At 36.8% G+C, this 27,178-nt stretch overlaps 3 protein-coding genes across 3 annotated transcripts; all 3 read left to right on the top strand.

The window, feature by feature from the left end:
* The first annotated feature begins 309 nt into the window (after positions 1-309).
* Positions 310-1,272, top strand: LOC130719025 (uncharacterized). The gene has a single exon (XM_057569675.1). The coding sequence runs from the start codon at positions 310-312 to the stop codon at positions 1,270-1,272; it is 963 nt and encodes a 320-aa protein (XP_057425658.1).
* A 6,497-nt stretch (positions 1,273-7,769) lies between these two features.
* LOC130719026 (uncharacterized) lies at positions 7,770-8,819 on the top strand. Its single transcript, XM_057569676.1, has one exon. The coding sequence runs from the start codon at positions 7,770-7,772 to the stop codon at positions 8,817-8,819; it is 1,050 nt and encodes a 349-aa protein (XP_057425659.1).
* A 6,502-nt stretch (positions 8,820-15,321) lies between these two features.
* Positions 15,322-23,104, top strand: LOC130718702 (histidine kinase 5-like). The gene is made up of 13 exons (XM_057569332.1): positions 15,322-15,611; positions 16,340-17,278; positions 17,795-17,851; positions 18,072-18,299; positions 18,380-18,473; positions 18,572-18,778; positions 18,971-19,101; positions 19,323-19,372; positions 19,809-20,167; positions 20,268-20,371; positions 20,670-21,440; positions 22,338-22,502; positions 22,833-23,104. Exons 2-13 carry the CDS (start codon positions 16,550-16,552, stop codon positions 22,953-22,955), a joined length of 3,018 nt encoding a protein of 1,005 aa, XP_057425315.1. The 5' UTR covers positions 15,322-15,611; positions 16,340-16,549; the 3' UTR covers positions 22,956-23,104.
* The last annotated feature ends 4,074 nt before the right edge of the window (positions 23,105-27,178 follow it).

A 27,178-nucleotide genomic window follows, 5' to 3' on the forward strand; every position in this document is an offset into this window, starting at 1 on the left:
CTGAGTCTTCCAAATCATTTCTCCACCAATTTAGCCATTAAATTATGTTGAGTTTTATTACCGGTGTTTCTATGTCAGATTTAGAGTAATGAGTTTAATGGCGTCCTATTTGAGGGATAATTTGATGATGTTTTGCATGACTGGAAACACAAGTTGAGAAACTATGAAATAATATCAAGGGGGAAATCTTCCTTTCTTTCTTCATTTGCCATGATACTATGAGATAAATGAACAAATATTTGTGTAATTCTTTTGTTGAAGTTATAAATCAGCGACGATTCTCATTTTCCTTGATGTACAGGAAATAAAATGAAAAAGCTAGCAACTTACAATTTGCTTCCTTGGGATGATCTTGCTATTATTTGCAAGAAACTAAATTTCAATGACATATTCCAACTTTCTGCAGTGTGCAAGGACTGGAGGTCATTTTTTAAAAGTTACTGGAAAAACTCCATGGAATTTCAATCACCATTAATTGTTCAAAGAGCTTCATTTTCGAAAAAATCTCTTTCATTTAATAGCAGATCTGACAACATGTCCTATAGTGCTCAGATGGATAACTTTTGGAGCTTATCCTATTCTTTTTCTTCTAGTGGATATCTGATTTTTGTTGGTCCTAATATGTTTATGCTAATGAATCCTTTGACCAGAAGAGGAAAGAAAATCATCACCTTAGCTCTGAAAGATAATGATGACTACAGGGGTAGCCGTGCCCATTTTCCTTTTGTCAAAGGTTCAAAGGAATATGTCCTCGTGTGTTTTTCTAATGGTTCCTATAGGTTGAAAGTCTATCAATCCCAGAATTCATGTTGGGCTATTTATTCTACCAAAGAAGATCCATTGCAGGTTGTGGACCTTGTGGTTTTTCAAAATTCTATATATGTTCTTACTAACAAGGCCAAGATAGGGGTACTTAACTTGAATTCTACATGTTTGAAATTTGTAGAGCTGAAGAACACTCCTTCGATAACTTATAATGACCTTAGGTTGGTTAGTTGTGATGGAAACCTTTTAGTGGTCCATTTTGTGCCTGGGAAAATGTTGAACATGTACAAGATAGACTTCTCAACTATGGAGTTTGTCAGAATGGACACATTGGGTGAGCTAGCATTATTTTATTCACCCTATGCAAACTGTGATGCATTGAGCAACCCAAGAAGGTGGGGATATGACAGCAACACTGTGTATTCAATTACCTGCTCATTTCCAGAATATAAAGTGTATTCAGGGAATGGAAAACTGCAAAACCACATTAGGCCTTGTTCCGGGTAAGAACATTGAGAAAGGGTGTAATCCCTAGAGAGAGAGAATAACTGAATTTCATGTGTGTATTCATAAAATGAGCCAAAGTCCCTTACAATTGGTATCTGCTACCTATTTATAGAGGTAGTGTTGGGCCCCCATATGCTAGAGTCCTTAATGGGCCGTGTGGGCCTGGCTGAACGAGGCCCAACCCTACTGGCTTGGGGCGCCACCGGGCGGTGTGAACCCTGGGCGTTGCCCCTCTAGGGGCTCGCCCAGTCCACAAGTCCACAAGACACCGAGCTCGAAGCATGAGAGCTAAGTGTGTCTTTAAGAAAACTATAACATAACTGCCTAATGCTTATCCATCGTGTATGCAAAAATCCAAGTCGCCAACATGGCGTGAAAAGATGAAGGGCGAGCGCCCTTGGTCCGCAAGTCCACAAGCTCGAAGCAGGAGAGCGAAGTGTGTCTCCAAAATGTGACCGTCAATCTCTGTCCCCTTGTGATCCTCCTAGCAGGTCGCCCGTTGCCACTTTCCACTTGGTACGGCGTTCCTCGGCTGGCGGTTTCGACCAACGCGCAGGAACTATTCCCAAGCTTCTAGTTGCAATAGCTTCCCCGCCTAGAAGATCACCTAGCCACGCTACTTGGCGGGATCAACAAAGAATGTATAAAGCGTGTAGGTCGCCGACATGGCGCAAATGAAACACAAACCGCCAATAGCGCAAGGAAATACGCAAATACATGAATCTCCGATTGACGCGGGACCTAGAAAGATGGTGTACAAACGCCTACAAGATTAAGGAGTCGTGGTGGCCCGCCTCATATGACGTGACTCGCTGAATAGAAGCTGGCTCGCCTGGTGACATGGTCTCCCGCCAATCTCTCCCGCATCCGCCCCTCGTAGCATCTTCATGGATCAAGTTGCTTCCTGGGCGAGTCCCCTAATATGGTGAAGGGACTCAACCAGTCCACAAGACACCGAGCTCGAAGCATGAGAGCACAATGTGTCTTCAAGCTGAAGTCGCCGCCGCATCGTCCCTAGGAGAAGATCCGCCCAGCACGCATGCTCCTTCACTCGCCATAGTCTACAAGTCCACCAGACTCTGTGTCCAAGTCATGAGGAGTAGGAGTGTCCCCACTTGCCGCATCGCCATCACCATCTTGCTTTAGCCTGTTTCCTAATCATCAAAGAAAAATCAACCACCAAAGATGTGCTCTTATAAATCTAAGTTAAAACCAATTTTGTCAAAGAATTCTGTGCCTTATAAGAAATTAGTTTGACTTGCTCGCCACTCTCAGCGTAAGGCCGCCACCATTTTGCGGTAGGTCGCTACCCTCATTTTTGGCGGTAGGTCGAGAACCCTCTTGCGGTAGGTCGCGACCCTCTTGCGGTAGGTCGCCACCATTTTGCGGTAGGTCGCTACCCTCATTTTTGGCGATAGGTCGCGACCCTTTAGCGGTAGGTCGCCATCCTCTTGCGGTAGGTCGCGACCCTCCTGCGGTAGGTCGCCACCCTTAGCGTGAGGTCGCCACCCTTTTGGCGACTTTTGTGTGTCTAAAAACTGAGTCTTACAGGTCGCCACCCATAGCGTTTGGTCGCCACCCTTTGGCATGAGGTCACCACCCTAGCGGTAGGTCGCCACCCTTGGTGTGATCGTCCCATTTCGGGACTCAAAGTGCTTTGGGTTCCAATGGCCAGTTGGATTACCAAAGCGGTGCTCAGTAGAATGGGCAATTTGTACCCCACACATCGCCAATGAATCCGGTTGTTACGTGGGCTTTTCCGGGGCTAATTTAGTTCATCGTGAAACTTGTTTCACTTTGTAACTAAATCGCGCCATCAGGAGCTTGTCCCACCCAATAACAAACCGCTTATGGAAGAGTCTTCCAAGTTTCACAAAACTTTAATGGTGTGCCTCAATTCACCCACTCCTTCTCTTTGATCCGATTTGCTCCTCTCTGTCTGAATCAAAACCAGTGAAGACAATATAACTTCTAATATCAACTTCAAAATAAGAAAATTAGGAAATACAACAACTGAGAAGGGAATCAAATGAAAGATGGAGGAAAAGTTTGAAGGAATTGGAAAATTTGTTGGCCAGCGATCTTAACCATAGCAACGCTTTACTCGCCAAACTTCCATGGCCAAAACAAAACGTGCCCACCAGAATTCCGCCGCCGGAGTAAAACGTGCTTGCTAGATTCCAACGCCAACGACATTCTCTTGCCGTCGAACTCCATCGCCAACAACACTAGCTCGCCGCCTACCTTCAAAACGTGCTCGCCAAAGCCAACACGTGCTTGCCAAAGCAAACGTGCTCGCCAGAATTTGCTCACCGCCTAACTTCAACGCCGCCGACACTTGCTCGCCAGAATTTGCTCACCGCCTAACTTCAACACGTGCCCGCCAAAGCAAAAGCGTGCCCGCCAGAATTCCAACGTCTCGGGATTGGTTCTGCTCCTCATGTATTGTGCTCTAAACAGATTCCTCGCCTTTGTTCTTTTCTTCGTCATTACCGATCTGCTCTCCCTTGCCTACATGCTTCCTCGATCTGAAGCTTCACCTCTGTTGACGTTCTTCATTGTCGGTCTGAACCATGTTGCTCCGATCTGCCATCGCTGGATGCGCCTTCACGCTGAATCTCGATCTGTCATTCTCTCGTGAACGCACCTTGTTCTTTCCCCTCCGCATTGCCACTGATCTACTCCTCATCAGTCTCTTTGTTGTTCTCGATCTGAAACTTCTCCTTTTATCGCTGTTTTTTTTTTTTTTTTCTTTTTCGAAACCTGATCAGCTTTCTTGATCCGTCATTCTCCCGTCCACTATAGCCACTGAGTTTCATCGATTCCTTTCTTAGTCTCGAATTCGCTCCCACTCCGTCGATTGACAACAGCGATCAAGCTTCCACCACGCTCCGCCTGTGATGCCACAATAATCAACAGATCCGTCCACTCTAAATCGCGAATCCCCTCCTCCCAGTAGCACAGGCGGTTCCGCCTCAGAATGCGTGGCTTGTCTTCGATGCTTCTATTTCCGAACTTCCGCCGCCATTGTTGGCGAACCTTGTGGAAGAAGATGCTGCCGAGAGAACTGTAGTGACATGGATTCTTGAAGGTCAAGGTGCATTGTATTCCTTTTCCAATCCAGAGCCCAAAAAGATCATCCAAGATCCATTTCCGTAATCAAAATCCGTCCCGCGAAATCCACGAAAATCAACGAAAATCTCAAGCAAAATCAGTTGTGCAATCAATCCACGTGATCCGGGAATCAAAAGTTTATCGATCCCCACAGACGGCGCCAAATGTTCCGGGTAAGAACATTGAGAAAGGGTGTAATCCCTAGAGAGAGAGAATAACTGAATTTCATGTGTGTATTCATAAAATGAGCCAAAGTCCCTTACAATTGGTATCTGCTACCTATTTATAGAGGTAGTGTTGGGCCCCCATATGCTAGAGTCCTTAATGGGCCGTGTGGGCCTGGCTGAACGAGGCCCAACCCTACTGGCTTGGGGCGCCACCGGGCGGTGTGAACCCTGGGCGTTGCCCCTCTAGGGGCTCGCCCAGTCCAGGCCTGATCGTGGACTTCAAGTTCCTAAGAGATCCATACTTTACTGGGTGGATTGGTATTTGCCACATCTGCGGGATGAGGTGGATTATTCTCTGGTCGAATAATTTTCTTATTAAACACCATGTTGCTTGAGACAAATTTCTTTAGACGTTGTTCCTTTCATTGAATTTTTCCAGTGTACTAATTTAATTGTACTGGAAAAAGACTTGTAATTTCCTTTTGTTTGTTATTGATTTGACTAGACTTGAAAAACTTTTTATGCTGCATAATTTCAGTAGCTTTCCTGAGATTATTTTTATGCTATTAAAATTGGTTATTTTCTTTTTTATCTTATATTTTATGTGAAACTTTTATGCAAAAAAATCAAATACATATTACTTTATTTTCAACCCCTCGAATAGTCAAAAGACACGACATGATAAATATCTCTGTTCCTAGACATCCAAACTTAAGTTGAAGTTTGCATCACTTTTGTGCTAACCAAAACGAAATTGTAGTAGGGTTAGGTAAGATGGATAGTTTTCTCTTACTACATGACAAACGTTATTTTTAAGGAAGGTTAAAACATAATCTAAAAAGCGTAGGCCAATTGGCTGATTGAGAAATCAAATTTTATTGTTGGCGGCGACTTGTGCCACTCCTTCGCACACAGTCTAGGCGTCTGGAGCTTCAACTGATTTAGACTATGAGTATGAGGATTTTTCTAGATTCTGCTTTCATGTTGAAATGACATTTCCTCATAGTTATTCCTTTTGCATCGTTCATCCCTCGATGAAGCAATCCTTGATTATCTTCTTGAGATTGGTACTTTAATTGCTTTGAGTGATGTCTTGCCATGAATTTGAATTGATGTAATTTCAAGAAGCAAGTGTTGTGTCATACTAGAGATGCACATGACTGTTTCCTTGTTGTCTTGAGTTCTACTCTTTTGTAACTTCTTCTTCTTAGACACTGTGCTTGGTCAGTTGGCGTCTGATGTCTTCAGACGATGACTTCATGTCTTCGGACGATGATGGCAGACTTGGACTTTGTTCGAAGTGCGGGTGATGCAGTTTTATGGACATTTTCCAATTGATCATCGGGTGCTTCTGCTACTTCTTAGTGCTTTGTCCATCTCTTCATCAAGCCTTTTGATGTTTCAGCTTGAAGCTTGTTCATTCAGTATGAAGCTAGCTATATCGGTACGAAATTCACAATCCCTCTAAAGACAATCATTTTTATACTACGTAATAATTTGGCACACTTGCCGATGAGTTATAAGTTTTCCCATATTTTCAATTAGATTAATTTCTTTTGACGTCTAATTTTCCAGCTTCCCAACGGTTCATATCTTCTAAACTTCAACAATTCTAGGAGACAAACTATAAAGTGGGTTTACGGGTGACATTAAATTGCACAAACGAATCTGGTTACAAAACTGAGAGGTAGAATTAACAATCATGAGAGTTTATAATCATTTACCAACGTAACCTTAAGTTCTTTTATCTCGTATAACTTACTTTTAAAATTAATTAATTATTTTATCTACTGTTTTCACTTGCTTACAATCTGCTTTCCTAATAAAATATTGATTCAGATAAATTTATATTTGATTCAAACAAAAGTCAAATCTCAAGTATAAATAAAACCTTCATATTAGAGACAGTATTATTTTTGTTTTTTATTATTCATGTTTTCTTCCTGAATACACAATATGATTATTTTTTGTTAAATTTTAAATATAATTTGACTTAATTTCTCAATGTTTTATGTTAATATATTATTTACAAGTTATATAGATCATCAAATATGAGTTATTATTATTTGTACAAACACAGACTGACCACAATAAAACCATTGAATCATTAACATATGACTTTACTAGTTAACCATTCTACTTATAAAACATTGGTTTTGCGACAATGCCAAAAGGGATCCATTTGACCAACGGTGAATGAGCTTTGACGTTATTTCCTTTTATGTTATGAGATTTTACAAATATGCCCTTTTATTATAAAGGGGTTATAAATTCATCAATAGACTCACAAGAAGGTTCGAGACTATGTGAATGAAAAACAAATTAGGGATGCGACAAAGGAACGAGCAAGAAGCTGGCGAGCGATATGATAGTTCTGATGGCCTTTCTCTATCATCATCTTCATCAGGTATGGTTTATATGCTATCAACCTCGATCTTTTAATTTGATTTATTTTGATGTTAGCGTGCTTTGTTTATCATATAAATTTTTGCATCTATGTTCTGATTGAAGCACTTGAAGTTCTAACGTCTTGTTTTGCCGACCTTCGTAGTTTCTGTGAGAGTGCTTTTCACAATTTGATAATAAAATAATGTCTCTCGGTTCTTGAGATCTCGATCACTATAGGGTTTGATATATGATTTTGTCCCTTTAGTTCCCCTGTCTGTTTTCCATTACTGTTATCTGATTAAACTTTAGAAGTCCTAAATTTCCTCACATTTGTCGGGTATAAGGTAATTCATTTGAAAATTTGAAATCAAATTCTTTTAAATTCATGTTATGCTCCTAGTTGATTAGTTCATTTAAGTTAAACAACAAGTGAAAGAGAAATTGGACTTGAATTAGTTAGATGTGTGATTGGCATTTGAGTAAATCCTTAATTTCATTCTCTAAAGATACAAACATGATCTGAGTCTTCAAAATCATTTCTCCACCAATTTAGCCATTAAATTATGTTGAGTTTTATTACCGGTGTTTCTATGTCAGATTTAGAGTAATGAGTTTAATGGCGTCCTAATTGAGGGATAATTTGATGATGTTTTGCATGACTGGAAACACAAGTTGAGAAACTATGCAATAATATCAAAGGGGAAATCTTCCTTTCTTTCTTCATTTGCCATGATACTATGAGATAAATGAACAAATATTTGTGTAATTATTTTGTTGAAGTTATAAATCACCGACGATTCTCATTTTCCTTGATGTACAGGAAATAAAATGAAAAAGCTAGCTGCTTACAATTTGCTTCCTTGGGATGATCTTGCTATTATTTGCAAGAAACTAAATTTCAATGACATATTCCAACTTTCTGCAGTGTGCAAGGACTGGAGGTCATTTTTTAAAAGTTACTGGAAAAACTCCATGGAATTTCAATCACCATTAATTGTTCAAAGAGCTTCATTTTCGAAAAAATCTCTTTCATTTATTAGCCTATCTGACAACATGTCCTATAGTGCTCAGATGGATAACTTTTGGAGCTTATCATACTCTTGTTCTTCTAGTGGATATCTGATTTTTGTTGGTCCTAATATGTTTATGCTAATGAATCCTTTGACCAGAAGAGGAAAGAAAATCAGCACCTTAGCTCTGAAAGATAATGATGACTACAGGGGTAGCCGTGCCCATTTTGCTTTTGTCAAAGGTTCAAAGGAATATGTCCTCGTGTTTTTTTCTAATGGTTCTTGTAGGTTGAATGTCTATCAATCCCAGAATTCATGTTGGGCTATTTATTCTACCAAAGGAGATCCATTGCAGGTTGTGGACCTTGTGGTTTTTCAAAATTCTATATATGTTCTTACTAACAAGGCCAAGATAGGGGTACTTAACCTGAATTCTACAAGTTTAAAATTTGTAGAGCTGAAGAACACTCCTTCGATAACTTATAATGACCTTAGGTTGGTTAGTTGTGATGGAAACCTTTTAATGGTCCATTTTGTGCCTGGGAAAATGTTGAACATGTACAGGATAGACTTCTCAACTATGGAGTTTGTCAGAATGGACACATTGGGTGAGCTAGCATTATTTTATTCACCCTATGCAAACTGTTATGCATTGAGCAACCCAAGAAGGTGGGGATATGACAGCAACACTTTGTATTCAATTACCTGCTCATTTCCAGAATATAAAGTGTATTCAGGGAATGGAAAACTGCAAAACCACATTAGGCCTGATCGTGGACTTCAAGTTCCTAAGAGATCCATACTTTACTGGGTGGATTGGTATTTGCCACATCTGCGGGATGAGGTGGATTATTCTCTGGTCGAATAATTTTCTTATTAAACACCATGTTGCTTGAGACAAATTTCTTTAGACGTTGTTCCTTTCATTGAATTTTTCCAGTGTACTAATTTAATTGTACTGGAAAAAGACTTGTAATTTCCTTTTGTTTGTTATTGATTTGACTAGACTTGATAAACTTGTCATGCTGCATAATTTCAGTAGCTTTCCTGAGATTATTTTTATGCTATTAAAATTGGTTATTTTCTTTTTTATCTTATATTTTATGTGAAACTTTTATGCAAAAAAATCAAATACATATTACTTTATTTTCAACCCCTCGAATAGTCAAAAGACACGACATGATGAATATCTCTGTTCCTAGACATCCAAACTTAAGTTGAAGTTTGCATCACTTTTGTGCTAACCAAAACGAAATTGTAGTAGGGTTAAGTAAGATGTATAGTTTTCTCTTACTACATGACAAACGTTATTTTTAAGGAAGGTTAAAACATAATCTAAAAAGCGTAGGCCAATTGGCTGATTGAGAAATCAAATTTTATTGTTGGCGCCGACTTGTGCCACTCCTTCGCACACAGTCTAGGCGTCTGGAGCTTCAACTGATTTAGACTATGAGTATGATGATTTTTCTAGATTCTGCTTTCATGTTGAAATGACATTTCCTCATAGTTATTCCTTTTGCATCGTTCATCCCTCGATGAAGCAATCCTTGATTATCTTCTTGAGATTGGTACTGTGATTGCTTTGAGTGATGTCTTGTCATGAATTTGAATTGATGTAATTTCAAGAAGTAAGTGTTGTGTCATACTAGAGATGCACATGACTGTTTCCTTGTTGTCTCGAGTTCTACTCTTTTGTAACATCTTCTTCTTAGACATTGTGCTTGGTCAATTGGCGTCTGATGTCTTCAGACGATGACTTCATGTCTTCGGACGATGATGGCAGACTTGGACTTTAATTTGTTCGAAGTGCGGGTGATGCAGTTTTATGGACTTTGTCCAATTGATCATCGAGTGCTTCTGCTACTTCTTAGTGCTTTGTCCATCTATTCATCAAGCCTTTTGATGTTTCAGCTTGAAGCTTGTCTTAAGCTTTACTTGACCATATTCTCAAGGCGTTCAAGATCTTGATATTCTTATAGCATTGGCTTGACTCTAGTCTTGCTCTTCTTTTCTCTGCTTCATCATTGTATATGACATGGTCTTGCTTTGTCTTAGCTTTGCAGGAGAGTCAATTGTGGTCTTGCTCTTCTTTGTTCTATCTCCTTCCTTTGTAAGAACTTTGGTCTTGCTCTGTCTTGACATTTAGTCTTGCTCTTCTCCGTTTTGTCTCATCTTTGTAGATGAGCCAGTCTTGCTCTTCTTTTCTCAGTCTTTATCTTTGTGAAGACTAGACTTGTTTGATCTACCTCTTCTGTTGCTTTGCGTTGATCCATTCTTGCTATGCTCTATGAACTTCATAATCTCCATGTAGATCTTCTTCTTTGTCCTCAAGCTGGCGCTTTCTCGCCTTTCTTCTTCGTTGCTTTGAATCACGCTTCTTGTCATCATTTGCTTCTCTTGAGCTTCATAGCATTTCCATGATCTTCATAGCTTTGTGTCATTCTTCCCATAGTCTTTATCATCATTAAAACATATCAACTAAATTTTTTTTTTGAAAAGCAACATATCAACTAATATGTTCCTTGTTAGAGAGAAACCTTATGTGAACCTTACAGGTCCCCTGTGTCATGCTCTGCCATATTTTACACACCACCATACACTCGGTCTAGCTCCACCATATTGATCAGATGTGTTCTATACTCGTTTTCTGGAAGAAGACCTACTGATCACATGAAAATACTCATCCATATAACTTTATATTTTTATTTCTTTCAATAAAATTTTCATGTGAACATATATATGTTGTTTGATTAATTTATATATTGTAACATGTCATCTATTTTCCTTTTTTGCAAAAAAGCGTAGCAACTTGGCCTGTGGATATTAATCATTCCATCCAGAAGGCATGATTGAATGTTAACTGGCATTTCAAATTTAATATCCAAAGATGGAAAAAGAAAGAAAGAACACATAACTATATAAACCATATATTAATGTCATGTAGTTAATGACCAAAATATATATATATTAATGCCATGTGTCATAAAAGTCAGCGTGCTACACAGTTGTTGTTGATCAATTGATGTATTACGAAGGCAAATAAACAGACAGTCACATGGGAATGGCTAATTTGACAGAGCTCTATTAGAATCAGACACAACAAAGCAGAATATGGCTTAGTTGTTCAGATGCATAAACAAATTGCAAAATGCGTATTAGTATTTTTAAAACCTAGACCAATTTATAACACACCCATGTCTCTCCAACTATTAACATTAAATATTGCTTTTTTTATGAGAGCTGATTTTTGGATAAAAAAAAATGTAGGGCTTGAAGAGACACCATCAATTTCCAATATAGTGGGGATCTCTAATGAGAGAATTGTCTCATCTATTACTTTTATGAAGGACAACATTTACCACTCTAATGACATGCTAAAGCACTAGTGAATAATCTTGAGTAGGAACTGCTATCAACTTAGATTTTCTGTTAGTAGGAGAATTTGAACTCACGAGATGAGGTGTTAGAATATAATATAAAACCATTAAAGTGGTCCTTACCCAACAACTTAAGCTTTTGGGATAAAGTTGTTATTTGACATGATATGCCTCTATGACCGAGAGGTCTAGAGTTCGATCCTTGCTCCCCTCACTTTCTAATTAAAAAGTGAAATTTAATTAAGCACATGGTAGGTGAGCCTGTGCATTTATCCACGCTTCAAGCCCAAAAGACTCTTGCGTGAGGGGACGTGTTAGAATATAATATAAAACCATTAAAGTTGTCCTTACCCAACCGCTTAAGCTTTTGGGATAAAGTGGTTATTTGACACGAGAGCGTGATTTTGTTATTGGAGAATATTTCCTCTGTTTTTATGTCTTGATGATGAATTCACTTTTGTTTCCGGGAACGATTTGTACAATATACAAAGAAAGCTTTGTGTGCAATTAATCAGCCACTCAATATACAAATCCTTTAAAGTAAACTTTAATTCCCAGAAACCTTTTTATGAGCAGCACTAAACATACGCAACAAATTGCTAAGAAAAAACTTTTTAACAGAAATGATGTGCTAAATGATATACACTAGCTACCATCGTAATTATTAAGCCATGAGGATCGAAGAGTAGCAATATTTTATCTAACAATACTTTCCATACATTTTTCATTGGATAAAATTTATGTAAGCATGTGACCCACTAAATAAAAAAGAGATTAGGGACACATAATGGGAAAAGATGAGCGAGTATTTCGTAGATAAAGTAAAATTAGCAATCACTAGTTGGAAGATGAGTATACAAATTTAATAACAACTCCAACAAACTAAAAAAATCTTCGATGCAGAAACCGAGTTTCAATGGCCCTGCTAGGGTTCGAAGGCCTCTTGAGACGATGGCTTGTGGTGGTGGGCGGTGGGGTTTGCTGGAGCAAGTCGGAGGCGAGCAAAGCCGACATGATGATGGAAACAGTGATGGAGTTTCAGCCTCTTCAAGCATCTAGCAATTAGGTTGACGAATGTCTTCGTTCAACGGTTGAGGAAACATGCCCGAATGTTTCATTTTGACCGGGTTCGTAAGGTTTGCAATAAGGAAGCATGCCTAGGCTATAGGCTATCCGATATGTGGCTGAGTGTCATGTTGGAGGCAGTCTTGTCAATTGCATTGACTAAGTGTTTATTTTATTTTTTTACATTTTAATTGTTCTGTATAAGGCATAATAGTTGGCTTTGTGCATAACTCACAGTTCCAACAAATGTAACACATCTAGTAGATAATTGAACTTCTTAAGTATTTAGTTTAGAATTTGATCTCTTGAGTGCTATGGAAATGGAAGATACTTATTCATTTAATGTGATATCCGAAACTCGAGGAAATTAGTCTCATAACTGACAGCAATATTGATTCATTTGAGAACTAAAATAAGTTTGACAAGTGTACTTATGAATGTTTTTTCATAAAAAGCATGAGATTTTAAGTTTAACATTGATACATACCTTAAAACTTAATTTATCATGCATATTTTTAGCATAGAAGTTACTTGTTCAAGTCCTAACTACTTTAAAACCTAATAAACACGTGTGCAAAGAGACAAGACATTGTAAAATAACATTACCAGGAGTCCAGGACAAACGTAGCACGTTAACAGATACAGAAAACTTGATTAATCTGAGATAGATTAATAAGTTAAGAAACTGATCAGAGATAATCTAATTTACACAATAAGTTAATGGATTTAATTAATAAATAAGGATCAGTGCTGCAACTACTACCTCATTGGTTGCTTCTTTTAGGTTTTGGGGTCTGAATGAATACATGCATTGCATTGCAAAGTAAAATAGTAAACTATGCGTGAAGCAGAGATCTATCATGTGCGCTGTTTCACTGAAACCCACACTCACACGGCGCGTGAAGCTACGCATCGCGCAACCATTGAACACGCCATCTTGGAAATTGGCGGGGAACACCAGTGCCTTCCTTTGGATTTAAAAACTACATTCCCCCATAAAAACAAATCTATTTTCTCTCTCTAAATTCTCATGATTGGTTTCATTAATCAAATATTTTTAGACAGGGAAAAACAAGATAAATTGGTGGAATTGGTTTAAGTATTATATGTATGATTCAAATAAAATAGTGTATTTAAGTTCGAGTCTTGTAAATGCTAAAACTTATATTATGAGAGCGTTTCACAATGATCTAGATTTTCTCGACTCAAATGTGATTGTCTTGCCTGTATGATACATGTACTGCATAAAAAAAAAAAAGTACATAAATATTAAATAGTACTATATGAGGGATGATGTCAATTTTTCTTATAAAGTTTAAGGATGTGTCACATAACTAATGAAATTAAATAAAAAACCTAATCTTCCCAATCTTTAAAATCTGAATGATTAATTGTTTGATATTTTTTTAAAACTTAAATATGACTTTAGCCCTTATAAAACAACACTATTTGTTACTTTGGTCCCTCAACTTAAATATAGTCCTTCTATTTCTAAAAGAAAATGACTTTTGGAAATAAAGACTAAAGTTAATTATACTATTTTAGAAATAGAGTAAGTCTATCCATTTTAAAATTAGGCTAAAAAGCATTTTTGGTCCCTGATGTTTCAAGTTTGTGCAAATTCCCTACTCTATTTTTGTCGACGTTTCTACCCTTCATGTTTTCAAACAGTGCACCGTCTACCCCTCCGTCAGTCATGCTTTCTCAGGAGAGGTTCCTGAGTGGATTGGAGAGATGTAGAGGAGTATATGAAGTTGATGATGATCAAGGAAATGATATGAATTAAATTTCTTTGATGTATATATCAATTATGTATGTAACTGAACTGGTTAAATGCATGTTTTTCTACTTACAGGTCTTGAGTATGAATCTCTCATGTCCCTTTTTTCCAATTTCACTTGTAGTTTCCACGTGGTAGGTCCAAAAAATATTAAAAAAAAGCCAAATCAGCTCATTTCGTTAGTTTTTTAACGTCTGACTGACGGAGGGGTAGACAATGCACTGTTTGAAAACATGAGGGGTAGAAACATCGACAAAAATAGAGTAAGGGCAAAATTTGCACAAACTTGAGACATTAGGGACCAAAAGTGTTTTTTAGCCTTAAAATTAAGGGGCCCTTAATTTTTCATGTACTTTTCTAATATTTTTTTATAAGGGGAATTCTCTGATGTGAACCGAGCCAGTCATGTATAAAGCACATTTTATAATAAAGATAATGTTAAGGTGATAAAAAAAACACATTATGAGATACATGATTGTTTGATTAATTAATTATTTTACTCCTGCTTTTGTTTCTAAGCATCTGTCATAGGAAATTTCAATTGAAGACAGGGAACTGTAGTGCCTACTGCCTAATAATAAACTTGAGTAAGTATAGTTGCATGGTGACTAATAATACCAATAGCAGTGGAAAGAAAACTCTGAACAGTAAAAGGTGACGTTGTTGCCTCATAATATGACACATGAAACTAAATTAAATAAAAATGCTAGCAACAACAATACTTACTTAAACCTTCTTTTAAGACAATCTCTCAATTCATTGAAATTCATGTGAGGTTAATTAAAAATATAGATTACACTTACAATTTAATAAGATTTACATGAATTTCAACTGATTAATAAGAGAATGTTGAGTTATAAATTAAATTAAAATAAGTTCTAACGAATGGTTGATTCAAGTAGTATCCACTTGATTCTCCTTAAGTAATGTTTCAGGTTCGAATTTTTTCGATGAAAAAAACCTCAGCTGAAAAAGTTATCCCCACCATAATGTAAATGTTTTTGGCTCGAACATAATTGTCTCAGTTGAATTATGAAGACATGGAAGTAAGCACTAAATCTTATGGAGACATGGAGACATTAGAAGGATAGAAAAAAGGCCAAGATCACTTTCTCTATCATATTTGACCTCTTAATGCACATGGTTGCTTGGGTTCCTGTTCTATAATTTTTTGATTACTTAAAAGTTTTTGCCTTTACCCTCACAAGCTTACAATCACATGCTGTCCTCTCTCTCTGTGTTGCATTAAGCTGAAGCTCTCATTCTCTCTCCTCTCTTGCATTGTCTACGTGTTTCAGTTGTGCCATTGAATGCTTTTGACTCCAAAGTTGAAGAGATTCCTCAGATCTACAGGGAAACACCTTTGAACATTTTCAGCCCCAATTCATCTCTTTTGGTCTTTTCTGGTCTCTGGCTTCCATTCTGTTAGTGCAGAAAGGTTGGAGCTCTTTAACAATTCACTTTCATGAGTTTGATTGGTTTTTCTTGTGTGTGTGTGTGTTTTAATCTTTAGGGAGCTTGTTGTGGATAATGGATATTGGTTTCATTGTTTGCAATTGGGATCAATCATCTAACTATCTATGTGTTTGTGAAAATGTGTGTTAGTTTTGTGTTTTTGGCTATTTGGTAGTGTTTGTTGCAGTTTGAAACTTATTGCTTTGTGATCAAGCTGGAAAGTGTTGAAGTGTCTTTTTGAAAATGGTTTCATGCATCCAATTCATAAATTTCTTCAGGGCTTGATCCTAGATACAGTTTCTTCAACTTCTAGTCTTCGAATCGCGGTTTCGCGAGATTCCACATTTCCATTCATTAGCTTGAAATGATAACATCTTATATCAGTAACAATTGTGTTTTTTCTCTAATGACTTTTTCATTGTTCTTTGGTTGGTTGGTCGGTTAAAGTTCCTGAATCCTGATCTTGTTGGCTACTTTCACTGTACTACTGTTTGACTTCCTCTGTTCTTTTATTTGAATTCCACCTTTCTTTCATGATATCTTATAGCATGTTTGGATGAGCTTCTCTTTTTCCGGAATCAATTCTGACTCCCAGAAGCTTCTTCCCAGAATTGATTTTGGAATCAATTGAAGGAGGTTTCCAAACATGGACTTAGTTCTAAGTTTGAAATTCAATGCCAAACTTATGAGTGACTCATGTTGGCCTTACAGATTGCAGCTTGGAGCCACAGCAGTGCTTTGGGTTCCCTCTTAGTGTTTGTTTGCGCCGTGGTGATTCCCCTATATGATGTATAAAGCTGAGATAAAACTGGGGCTAGTATTTCCTTGAGATGCAAGTACTGTGGAATTGAAGAAGAAACTAGTTGAGATCACAGGTTATATATTGTAAAGAAAATTGGATGTGATATCAGTGTGGATTCAATGGTTTGCGAGATGGAGAGCGATTGTATAGAGGAGATGGACATTGAAGTCCTCTCTTCTATGTGGCCAGAAGATATTGGAACTGATGCTGGAAAACAGTTTAACATAGAAAAGCCTGGAAGGGACCAAGATATGTTGGAGGAGGTAACAATCATAGAGGAGCCAGCTATAGCTGATTTTCAGCGTCTCTTGGAGCTTACTAATTACACAGATAAAGGGTCTTCGCAGTTGGCATACCTCATGCAACACTGGGAGTATAAGCAGGCCAATGCCGTGCGCCTTCTCCGAGAAGAACTTGACAACCTTAGCAAGCAGAGGAAGGAAGTTGAGCTGCGAAAGTTGGAGATACTTAAAGACAACAATCGATTTGAGGAAGAAAATTATGGGGGTGACAAACGTCCGGTTTCTATATTGGATGAAGTTTACTACACATGGCAAGATTTACCGGTACCACTCAGGAAAAGTGTTGTTGCTGTTCAAAACAAGAGGATCGAAATTGATGCTGAGTATGATACTGCTGTGTACTGGAAACAGAAGGCTTTGGATTTCGAAAGACAGTTGGAGGCAAGTGTCCAGAGAGAGCAGACACTTGTGGAGAAGTTGCAAGAAAGTATAGAGACTATCGAGAGGCAGTCCTCGCCGGTGGAAGAACTTACACAGATTCTGAAGAGGGCAGATAATTTCTTACATTTTATACTTCAAAATGCACCTGTCGTTATTGGCCATCAGGTATATTACTGTGAGTATTGAGTTTTTTTTTCTATATCTAATTAACTTGTACATAAGTCTTTTCATAGGGTGTTAGAATTTATATGAGATTGGATTAGTTTTTCACTACTCCAATTACTAAAAGAGTTGAGAACTTGCAAGCATTAGTGGAATCTTTTAAACTTATATTCTATTCACCACCACTTCATCATGGGTAGATGGAAGAAAGTGATCACTGATCACGCTTAGGTGTAGAGGACCCAGAACAATGACTCAAATTGTGTTTTTTAGTTGGATAGAATAAGTGAACTGTGTGCAACTAAATTCTTCTGTGAAGTTTTGAGTTGGAGGATCAGATGGTGCAAAAAACATGAAACACAGATATCGGAGTATTGAATTATCTGGTATATTATGTGCACTACTTGCCTCTTTTGTCTTAGTTTTAATTGGTTCATCACTAGGAATGCTAGATTTGTGTTTGCCATTGTAAGAGATTTTTCACTCTGCAGAGGGCTGACCCTGATATTTCTCTTCCAGGACAAAGAGTTGCGCTATCGCTTTATCTATAATCATTTTCCAAGTTTACAAGAGGAGGTAATGATTTCTGATGAAGCTCTTGTTGCAAGGTTATGTGATTAAGTTGAATTGTATATTTTTTCTGGAATCAAAATCAGCTGCACAAACCTCAAAATACACTTCTTTATAACAGAAATTTATTTCCTCTTCACTAGTAATTTTACTTCTTTTGTGAAGGAGTTCAGGTCCGGTGGCGCAATATCTTGACTCTAAAAAGTAACTAACTAATCTTTTTCAGGACATCATAGGGAAAACAGATGTTGAAATTTTCACGGGATCTGGTGTTAAGGAATCTCAAGATTTTAAGAGAGAAGTAATGGAGAAAGGATTACCTGCAAAAAAGGAAATCACTTTTGAGACAGAACTGTTTGGGTCAAAGACATTCTTGATATATGTAGAACCAGTCTTTAGCAAATCAGGGGAGACAATTGGAGTAAATTATATGGGAATGGAAATAACAGATCAGGTAATGTTATTTGGTTTTAGAAGCTAGTTTCCGTCTAGTGCTTATAGAGAGAGATTATTTATATTTCTCAAAAACTGCAGGTGAGAAAAAGAGAAAGAATGGCAAAGCTAAGGGAAGAGATTGCAGTTCAGAAAGCCAAGGAAACCGAACTTAATAAAACCATTCACATTACAGGTTTAATCACTCAGTCAAGTCTTAATTTGTGAATTTCACTTTTAAGTGTTGAAGCAAGAAGCTTATTCTTCTCCCAACCCTTCCCTTCCTTCTAATAGAGGAGACTATGAGAGCAAAACAAATGCTGGCAACAATGTCTCATGAGATAAGATCTCCACTGTCTGGAGTTGTTAGCATGGCTGAAATTCTTTCTACCACGAAACTTGATCGGGAGCAAAAACAGCTCTTGAACGTCATGATGTCTTCTGGAGATTTAGTTCTTCAACTTATAAATGACATACTTGATCTTTCCAAGGTTGAGTCAGGTTAGAAATCTCTCTTGTACAATTGCTTGTTATCAATGATATCTGAACTTGGACAATTTGACTAATTTTGATCAATCAGAGAGAAACTCAGAAGTTGTTTAGGAGAAGACTAACTGCTTTTGAGTTTTTTTAACCATCTATACTGATCATTTATATTTCTTCCCACCCCACGAAACCGCCTATTCTCTATAGGAGCTATGAAATTGGAAGCTACCAAATTCCGGCCAAGAGAGGTAGTAAAGCATGTACTCCAGACAGCGGCAGCATCATTGCAAAAAATGCTAATCTTAGAAGGAAATGTCGAAGATGATATACCTATAGAGGTGAGAACTTTATGTAACACATTCATGCTTTGCTATCAAGGATTTGTTTTCGTTGTTGTAGTTGAATGCAGGACTACTTCTATTATACACATCTGCTGATAGCTTTTGGTTTCATAAATCCTAAATGTTATTGAATTAATTAACAGAGAAATGCAAAACATGACTTCGCATGACAAATTCTAAGTAATATACGACTTTAATTGTTTCATCCATACTTGCAGGTCACTGGAGATGTTTTACGGATTCGACAGATTCTCACAAATTTAGTAAGGTACTAAAATTTATGTGATTGGTAGTGTCGTAGTTTCCAATCATTTCTGTAGTTAACCACTTCAGATGTTCCCATTTAGCTGGCATGTAACGCCTCCAAATTTTCCTTTCCCTTTATTGTTTCAAGGAATACTCTTTACTTACACTGATGACTTATTTGTATTCTGAAGTAGAATATAAGCACCCCGTATAGAATTAGCTTAAAATCTCATGCATTATTAGTGCTAGAGCTCAATATCTACTAACGGGGAACTTGGTAGCAATCTGGACTAATGAATTTGTACTTTGATAATACTACTTTACTAGCATCATGCATACAAAACGTCATGAGTATCGTTGAAATCACATTTGATAACCAGATTTTATTTCTTTTTCCCTCTCCCCCATTAAAGAATGTGTTTCTGATTATCTTTTTCTCTACATTTATTATTTTGCAGCAACGCCGTCAAGTTTACACATCAAGGAAAAGTTGGTATAAACCTTTATGTTGTTCCAGAACCACCTTTTGCCAAAGTAGAAGGTCACCAAAAGATGACCGCAGACCAATCAACTATTTCAGCAAATGGCGTGAAGGAAGAGAAGCATCTATCAACGCCTCGAAGTAGATGCGATCAAAACCTTGATGGTATAAAACAAAATGACCATTACACTCAAGATCATGCCTTCAATGATGAATGTAGATCATCAGTTAATAGTGAATGTTCAATGAATGGAGATACTGAGGAGCGAACTCATTCAACAGAAACAACAGTGTGGATACGTTGTGATGTATATGACACAGGAATTGGAATACCAGGTATATAATGACCCTTCTCTAGTTCTCTTATTTTGCATTGATATAAGGTTGATTTTTATTCAGGAGAAGTACTCAATTTTTTCATGTTATCATATGACAGAGAAGGCTCTGCCTAATTTATTTAGAAGGTACATGCAAGTCAGCGCAGACCATGCTCGAAAATATGGGGGCACAGGGCTAGGACTAGCAATATGCAAACAACTGGTAAAGTTTTTACTACAAATCTTCTTTGCTTGAAGGAAATGCCTTTTTGTTTTTATTAATAATTATAAAGTGCCTTTGTTTCACTCCATTTCACATTTTGCTATATAAATAAGTCAAGTTTAAGGTATTTCTTGCATAAGATCTTCCTAGCATAGAAACACATTATTATTAATTCTTGTTGACTTGGTTTCTTTCATAAAACAATGTATAGGTATCTATCTTACATGCATAACATGATTTTCTTTCTCCAGCTAATTGTATATTATCCTTGGTCAATGATTCCTTGAACTTGGAACAGGTTGAGTTAATGGGTGGTCGTCTAACAGTATCTAGCAAAGAACATTGTGGTTCTACCTTCACCTTTATACTTCCGTACAAGGTTTCAACCGCTTGTGAAAACTCTGATGACCCAGATGACCTTTCAGATGTGGAAAATAGTGAAGATGATACAACAGAGGGCTTCTTCCAATTTCAACCTCGCACTTTGGGCTCTCTTTTCACTTCTAATGGATCTAGCAGGCCCAAAAATATATTACCAGGCTACAGGAGCTCGAATAAGTTCAATGGGTTTTCAGATAATTCTGACTCACTCCACTCTAGTAACATATCAAAAGGGACTAGTACATTTGAAGATGCATCTTCAGTTGTTGTTGATGCTCCAGAGATGTCTGACACTACAAGTTCATCAAGTCAAAGCCCAGAAACAAAGCATGAAAGCTTAGTTAATGGAAACAAACAGAACAATGACACTGCACATGCTCGGTTACAGAATGGTAGTGCAGACTCTTGTCAACTTAAGGAGACAGATAGAGAAATGAGTGTAGCAACATGTCAGAGTCCAGGGAAGGCAGACATAACTTCCCAATATGTTAGTAGCAGAAACAGCATTTCATCAGAAGTAACGATGTCCGCATTAAAGCCGAAGATTCTTCTCGTGGAAGATAACAAAATCAATATCATGGTGACGCAGTCAATGGTGAAGCGGTTAGGATATAGCATGGATGTTGTGAATAATGGAGTGGAAGCCATACGGGCAGTTCAGCACCATACGTATGATATCATTCTAATGGTAATTTCTTGTATCTCAAAATTGTGCCTTGCTACATTTTCTCAATATATATCAGTGCCTATTATTCGTTGAGTAGATAGGGTCTCGTAGAGCCAGAAAAGGGGGTTGAGTGCTTTTGGTTTTGTTACAGATCATTGTGGATTTTTTCTATTCTTGGTGTTGTTGGTTTTTGGTGTTTCATGCTCGAATTCTGTTGATTGGACTTTGCGGTTTTCTTGGCTTGGGCGGTTGGGGGGCCTTTGTTGAGTTGGCTTTTTCCCTTGGTTGTATGTTTGTGGGTTTGGTTGGCTTTTCTTGGGCTAGCTTGTTTTGAGATTTTTTTCTTTTCCAATCTCTTTATAGATTGTGACTAACCAAACTGTCCTAAATAAATTTCCTTTTGCTTTCAAAAAAAAAAACTCAGTTCCTATTATCTTCCTGAAAACATGCTAGTTCACTTTTACACATCAATCATGATACCATTGTCTCAATTTGTATTATTAGTTAGAAAGACATGTCTTCATTTTCACCAACTTAATAATTTATGCTATTGGATTTTCCTAAAATTGACATTGCTATATCTTCACGATCATGCTGCATAAAATTCATGCAAGCAAGTTCTTCCGCTCGGTCCATTTCTTAGTGTAGCACTATGACCTGGAACCTCTATTATTATTGCTGTTGCTGTTGTTGTTGATGCTGATGTGATTGTGGATAGGAACTTAGCTTCCCTATGACCATGAACTAGTACCATAAGATATTTGGTCTATAATATTTGTGAATGGTTAACTTAAGAAGTAAGTCAAAATTTGCAAGGCAGGTGTTGTTGCACATTGATGTAAATGTTCCTAATTTTTTGGTCAGGTTCTGAATACAAACTCTAGCTTCTAATTATCATTTGGTACTTTCACTTTGCAGGATGTTTTCATGCCAGTTATGAATGGTCTTCAGACAACAAAACTGATTCGATCATATGAGGAAACGGGCCATTGGGATGCTGCAAGAAAAGCTGGAATTGAACAAAGTTTATCTGCATCGGATGAATGTCCTGTCCCACCTAATAAACGGATGCACATTGTTGCGGTGAGTAATTAGTCTTGTTGTTCCTGTCATGTCCATGTGACTGTAATTACACCTTATTCAATTCATAGCAATCTCTAGTAGTATATCCTGAGTAATTGCTTTTCTTGCTTTGGTATTTGTACTCTTTGAGTTCTGGGGTATTTCTAATTGAGCCATAATTCATAGCTGTTTCTGCTGAAAGCTAATACAAAACAAAATTCAAGCTGATTTGAATTTTTTATCTTCAAAAACCTTAGGAATTGGTTTTAATATTGGAACAAATTACCTCTTCTATAAACACAATCTTCCAGTCGTAAATTATAATTTTCTTACTATATTATATCAATGCAGATGACAGCAAACACATTGGCTGAGAGTGCTGAAGAATGTTTTGCAAATGGTATGGACTCATTTGTGTCAAAACCTGTGACTTTCCAAAAACTGAAAGATTGTCTGGAAAAGCACCTAAGGTGATATACATGTAAATTTCAAATTGTGTATAAAGGAATAAGAGCCTAGGAAAGTTTTGCAACGAATGCATCATGTTCTCTATCAGTGTTGATCTTAAGTTGTATAGATCTACTATATTCTTTTTCATCTTAACAATTTTTTTTAATAGCTCACATTGGAGTGCAGAAATCTCTGCAAAGTAGTTATTAGCTGATAGGACTAATTGGAGAGTGAATGTAGAGGTACAGGAGACTTTTTTATTAGGTTGTGTATTAGGAACCTTGGGAATTGGCAACACAAAGGAGCTTTGCAAAAGCAGAATCATACCAGAGACAAGGTAATCTTTTTCATTAATTAGTTAATGGTATAATTTACTTACTAGTACAAATTATGTAGAGTTTGCTACTATGCTACTAAAATTAGAGGACTGGACTGATTTTGTGCAAGAATTGATGTGCAACATTAGATGAGACATGGGAATTGTAATCCATGATTTAACTAGTATAATGACTTCAATATTTATACATGCAGAGGTCATTTTGAGGCTGTTCAAAATCTGCATATTCAAATCCCTTGTCCCAAATCTTAACATCTTTTAAAGAATCTCAATCAGAAATATGGTTGATGTGTGCAAGCTTACCCTGAAGATGGACTTGGATCCTCTCATAATCATATAACATTGTCAATTAACTGTTTGTGCTTATATATATATTTTTTATGAACTTCAAAGACCCACTTTTTAATACATAAAAATAGAGATAGATGCAAAATTTCAAGACGACAAGGTCAGGTTAACTCTCACTTTCAAAGGATCTTAATCCCAGCGAAGATATAATTTTTCAAGAATATTTATTGTTTAATCGTAAACATAAGTAATAATAAACTAGGTGAAAATTAAGTGTTGATGGCTTTACAGTGATTTTCTACGAGTTGATAGAAAATGGTTTGTGCGATCTCGTTCATCGTTATGTTGAGCTGAAATTTTGATATGTTGTTCAAGATTCTTAGATACTCAATCTGATCGGTCCGATTATCAAGAAAATTTATGTGTAAGGAGAACAGGCCCACACAAGAAGCAGCCACGTCACTTAAATGAAACCTGCAATCCAAAAACCACTCAAAACACACAAAAATACCTAATAAAATCTAGAAAAACTTAAAATGAACGAGAAAATACAAAAATGCATGAACTTAGACTAATGCATCATAAAATAACTAAAACACCCTAATTAATTAAATAAATTCAATAGAAAATACTAGAAAAAACACCATGAATCCACGAGTCAATTCAATCACATCAAACCAATCATCACGAGCCAAAGTGACACACTCAAATACCCCCTCCCTCTATTGAACAACCAATCCTTGACAAGAAAGAGGCCCTTCTCATTCCAATGGATCTCATATGATATATTTATTCAGAAGGCGAAAACCCATGGCAAAGCTGAATCATTTATGTCTACCCTAGAAGCTTCTCGAAGCTTCTATGCTCATCTCTGATCACGAGTAAACCAAAAAGGCAGGTCAAGCATCCCATTGCTTTGGACTAGAGAACTATCTCGAATATTGATATTCTAAGTATCTTCATGCCTTAGGTACTCGAACCGAGGGGCAGTTGTGACGAAATAAAATCTTAGGCCCAACACATTTGTCCACTTTGATGAAGTCCTACTAATTAAAGTGATATAATTTATTATCGAAATGTAACTATATTTGACTACATCATATCTACACTTGATTATCTTCATGTTTATAACAAACTTACATATAAGGGATGAGGAGACACATCTCATCAAGTACACCCTATTTATCCAATCCTAATCTTAAGTATCTCTTAACCTTGCTGACTTAAATGTCCGGGTGCCTTGAGGTACCCACATATGATGCCCACCTAATCACTTGGCTACGATAAGAATGAGACCCTGTGAAGAGGAGGGGCATTTCAGCATGCATGAGATACATCTCTTATACCGTGTTTGGAAATATGGCGAAATACATTAAAGTCACTTCTAAACTAGGTACAAGTTATAGCTTTCATTCAATTGTGCCTTGAATTTTGAGTACAATATCCACTAAACCTGAACCTTTCTTTTTTTAATCCATCTCAAAATACATGAGCATACCTGAAGCTTTTTTTTAACCTGAACTTGTAATGCTAGCTTCCTTATCCACCAGGGGAAAGCCCGGCAAGGGGAAGCTTACATCAGAGAATATGATCATATTTTGAGGCAAAAAGAATAGGATTTTTAATTAGTGAAGCTATCACGTCACACATCCATCCCATGTTGGCGAACAGACTAGGACTCTCCTATCTTTGTCACTTTTATTTTGTTGCAACAAAAGTTTGATTCCAACACTAAATGTCTGAGATTATAATTAGATTACTTTATACGCTAACTTCACATCTAAACCGTAGTGCCCTATCCACTTTTAAATTGATGCTGAAGTACATGGCATGTAGTAATTATAAACAATTAAAAATCTAAACTTATAATTAAAAGTCTTAAATATGTTTAGTCTCTAAAATATAACAAAGGTTGATTTTAGTCCCTAAAAAAATATTCATTTATTTATAACCCTTGAAATATACATTATATTGTTATCTCTTTTAGTTCATGTCACAAAATTTTGCTTATGCTGCTCACAAAATAGTGAGTCACCCTTCCTAATTAGGATATTTTATTAGATTTGACATTATATGCATGTGGACCCACCAATTAGGACAATTCAATATCACATAGTTAGGTTGTACACATGAGAAACACATGAATCTCGGTGGAATTTCAAATTAGATTATGCAAATGTAAATGGCTTCAAGTAATGTAAATGGCTTCAAGTTAACATGCAGATATAAATTATAATGATCTTTTAAGCTACATATAGGCAAGCCTTCTAACACTAATTCAACCACACCCTTAATAGGTAGCTAACTAGTGGATGATTTGGAAGAGGTGAGCTATGACATAAACAACAAAATATCTTAAGCTATGATTTAAAAAATTTAAAATAGATAAGATAAGTGGGCTAGCGAAAACTAGAGGTCACCCCAACAAATTCAGATCGCCAACTCATTCCAGATGATGAATCATATGGATTGTTGTTAATGCATGATTTTAAGGAATATAACCAAATAAAATAGCTAAAATAGAAACAGTTGAGATCGATTGCCGATTATGAATAAAATATATATGTAAATGATTTAAGGACAGATTAAAGAAAGCATATAGAATCTGACAGTTTTTATCTGCGACGAGTTAGTAGGAATAATCAAAAGCGCCGAGCCTAAGAAATTTGAAGAATCAAAGTTAGAGAGCATTTCAACTCTTTTTTTTTTTTTTTTGAAAGTGAGAGCATTTCAACTCTTAATGGGCAGAGAATATATTTTGACGTAATAAAATTATAAAACATATAAAATATCATCTAGGAGGAAACTAATGATGCCGATGGCAAAAGGAAGTTCATATGTGTTGATCCCAAATTCTTCATGTTCCGGTTCTTTGTTAGGTGAGGGAAACTCATCAATCAAGGTCATAGATGGGATATGGAATCAGGTTACGTCAATGTAAAAGATATAAACATATTGACGTGGTTTTGTTATTTCTAACTCACATATGAAGCATATATACAAATGCTTGCATACATTAGGGGACATCAACCTATATGTTCATTAACTATTTCTGTGTCTAGAGATTAGTAGTGGAGTGCACCTGAATGAACTTTTACTCTAATTCATTATAAGAGTTTTGTTAACTTTTGCCTTAAAATAAGTGTTATTCATACTGGTGCGAACGAATATCTAAGCATATACATATATTAATCTTGATTTTCAGAAAACTTAATTAAGAGTACCTACCTTCATATTAATCTTGATTTTCTATATTTCTATTTTACCATATTGGAATTCTAGCAAACACTCATCCACACTTGAATATTATGCATGACATTCAGAGACGACCACAACAAACTATAGGTGCAAATGGAGATCTTCATCATAAACAATTTCCATCGATTATGGATTGATGTTGAGTTCAATTTGGATTTTACATTTTATTGATGTTGGATTCAATTTGAGTTTTTATCTAGATTTGAGTTTTTGATTTCTGGATTTGAGATGAAGGAGGGGGGTTGAGAAAGATGAGGGCTTGAGTTTTTGTGGTTGTGATATTGCAATGAGAATTGTTATTCAGACCCCCTCCCCCACCCCACCCCTATTTAGACTGGAGGAAATTTCTGAAACCCGAAATTAC

The sequence above is a fragment of the Lotus japonicus genome, chromosome 5 (genome assembly GCF_012489685.1).
Source record: "Lotus japonicus ecotype B-129 chromosome 5, LjGifu_v1.2".
In the NCBI taxonomy this organism is placed as follows: Eukaryota; Viridiplantae; Streptophyta; class Magnoliopsida; order Fabales; family Fabaceae; genus Lotus; species Lotus japonicus.

Excerpts from the sequence above, each read along its gene's own strand:
- LOC130719026 (XM_057569676.1), top strand. The coding sequence starts at position 7,770 with ATGAAAAAGCTAGCTGCTTACAATTTGCTTCCTTGGGATGATCTTGCT.
- LOC130718702 (XM_057569332.1), top strand. The coding sequence starts at position 16,550 with ATGGTTTGCGAGATGGAGAGCGATTGTATAGAGGAGATGGACATTGAA. Across the intron at positions 18,300-18,379 it reads GAATGGAAATAACAGATCAG|GTGAGAAAAAGAGAAAGAAT; the intron begins GTAATGTTATTT and ends CAAAAACTGCAG. Across the intron at positions 22,503-22,832 it reads AACGGATGCACATTGTTGCG|ATGACAGCAAACACATTGGC; the intron begins GTGAGTAATTAG and ends ATATCAATGCAG.
- LOC130719025 (XM_057569675.1), top strand. The coding sequence starts at position 310 with ATGAAAAAGCTAGCAACTTACAATTTGCTTCCTTGGGATGATCTTGCT.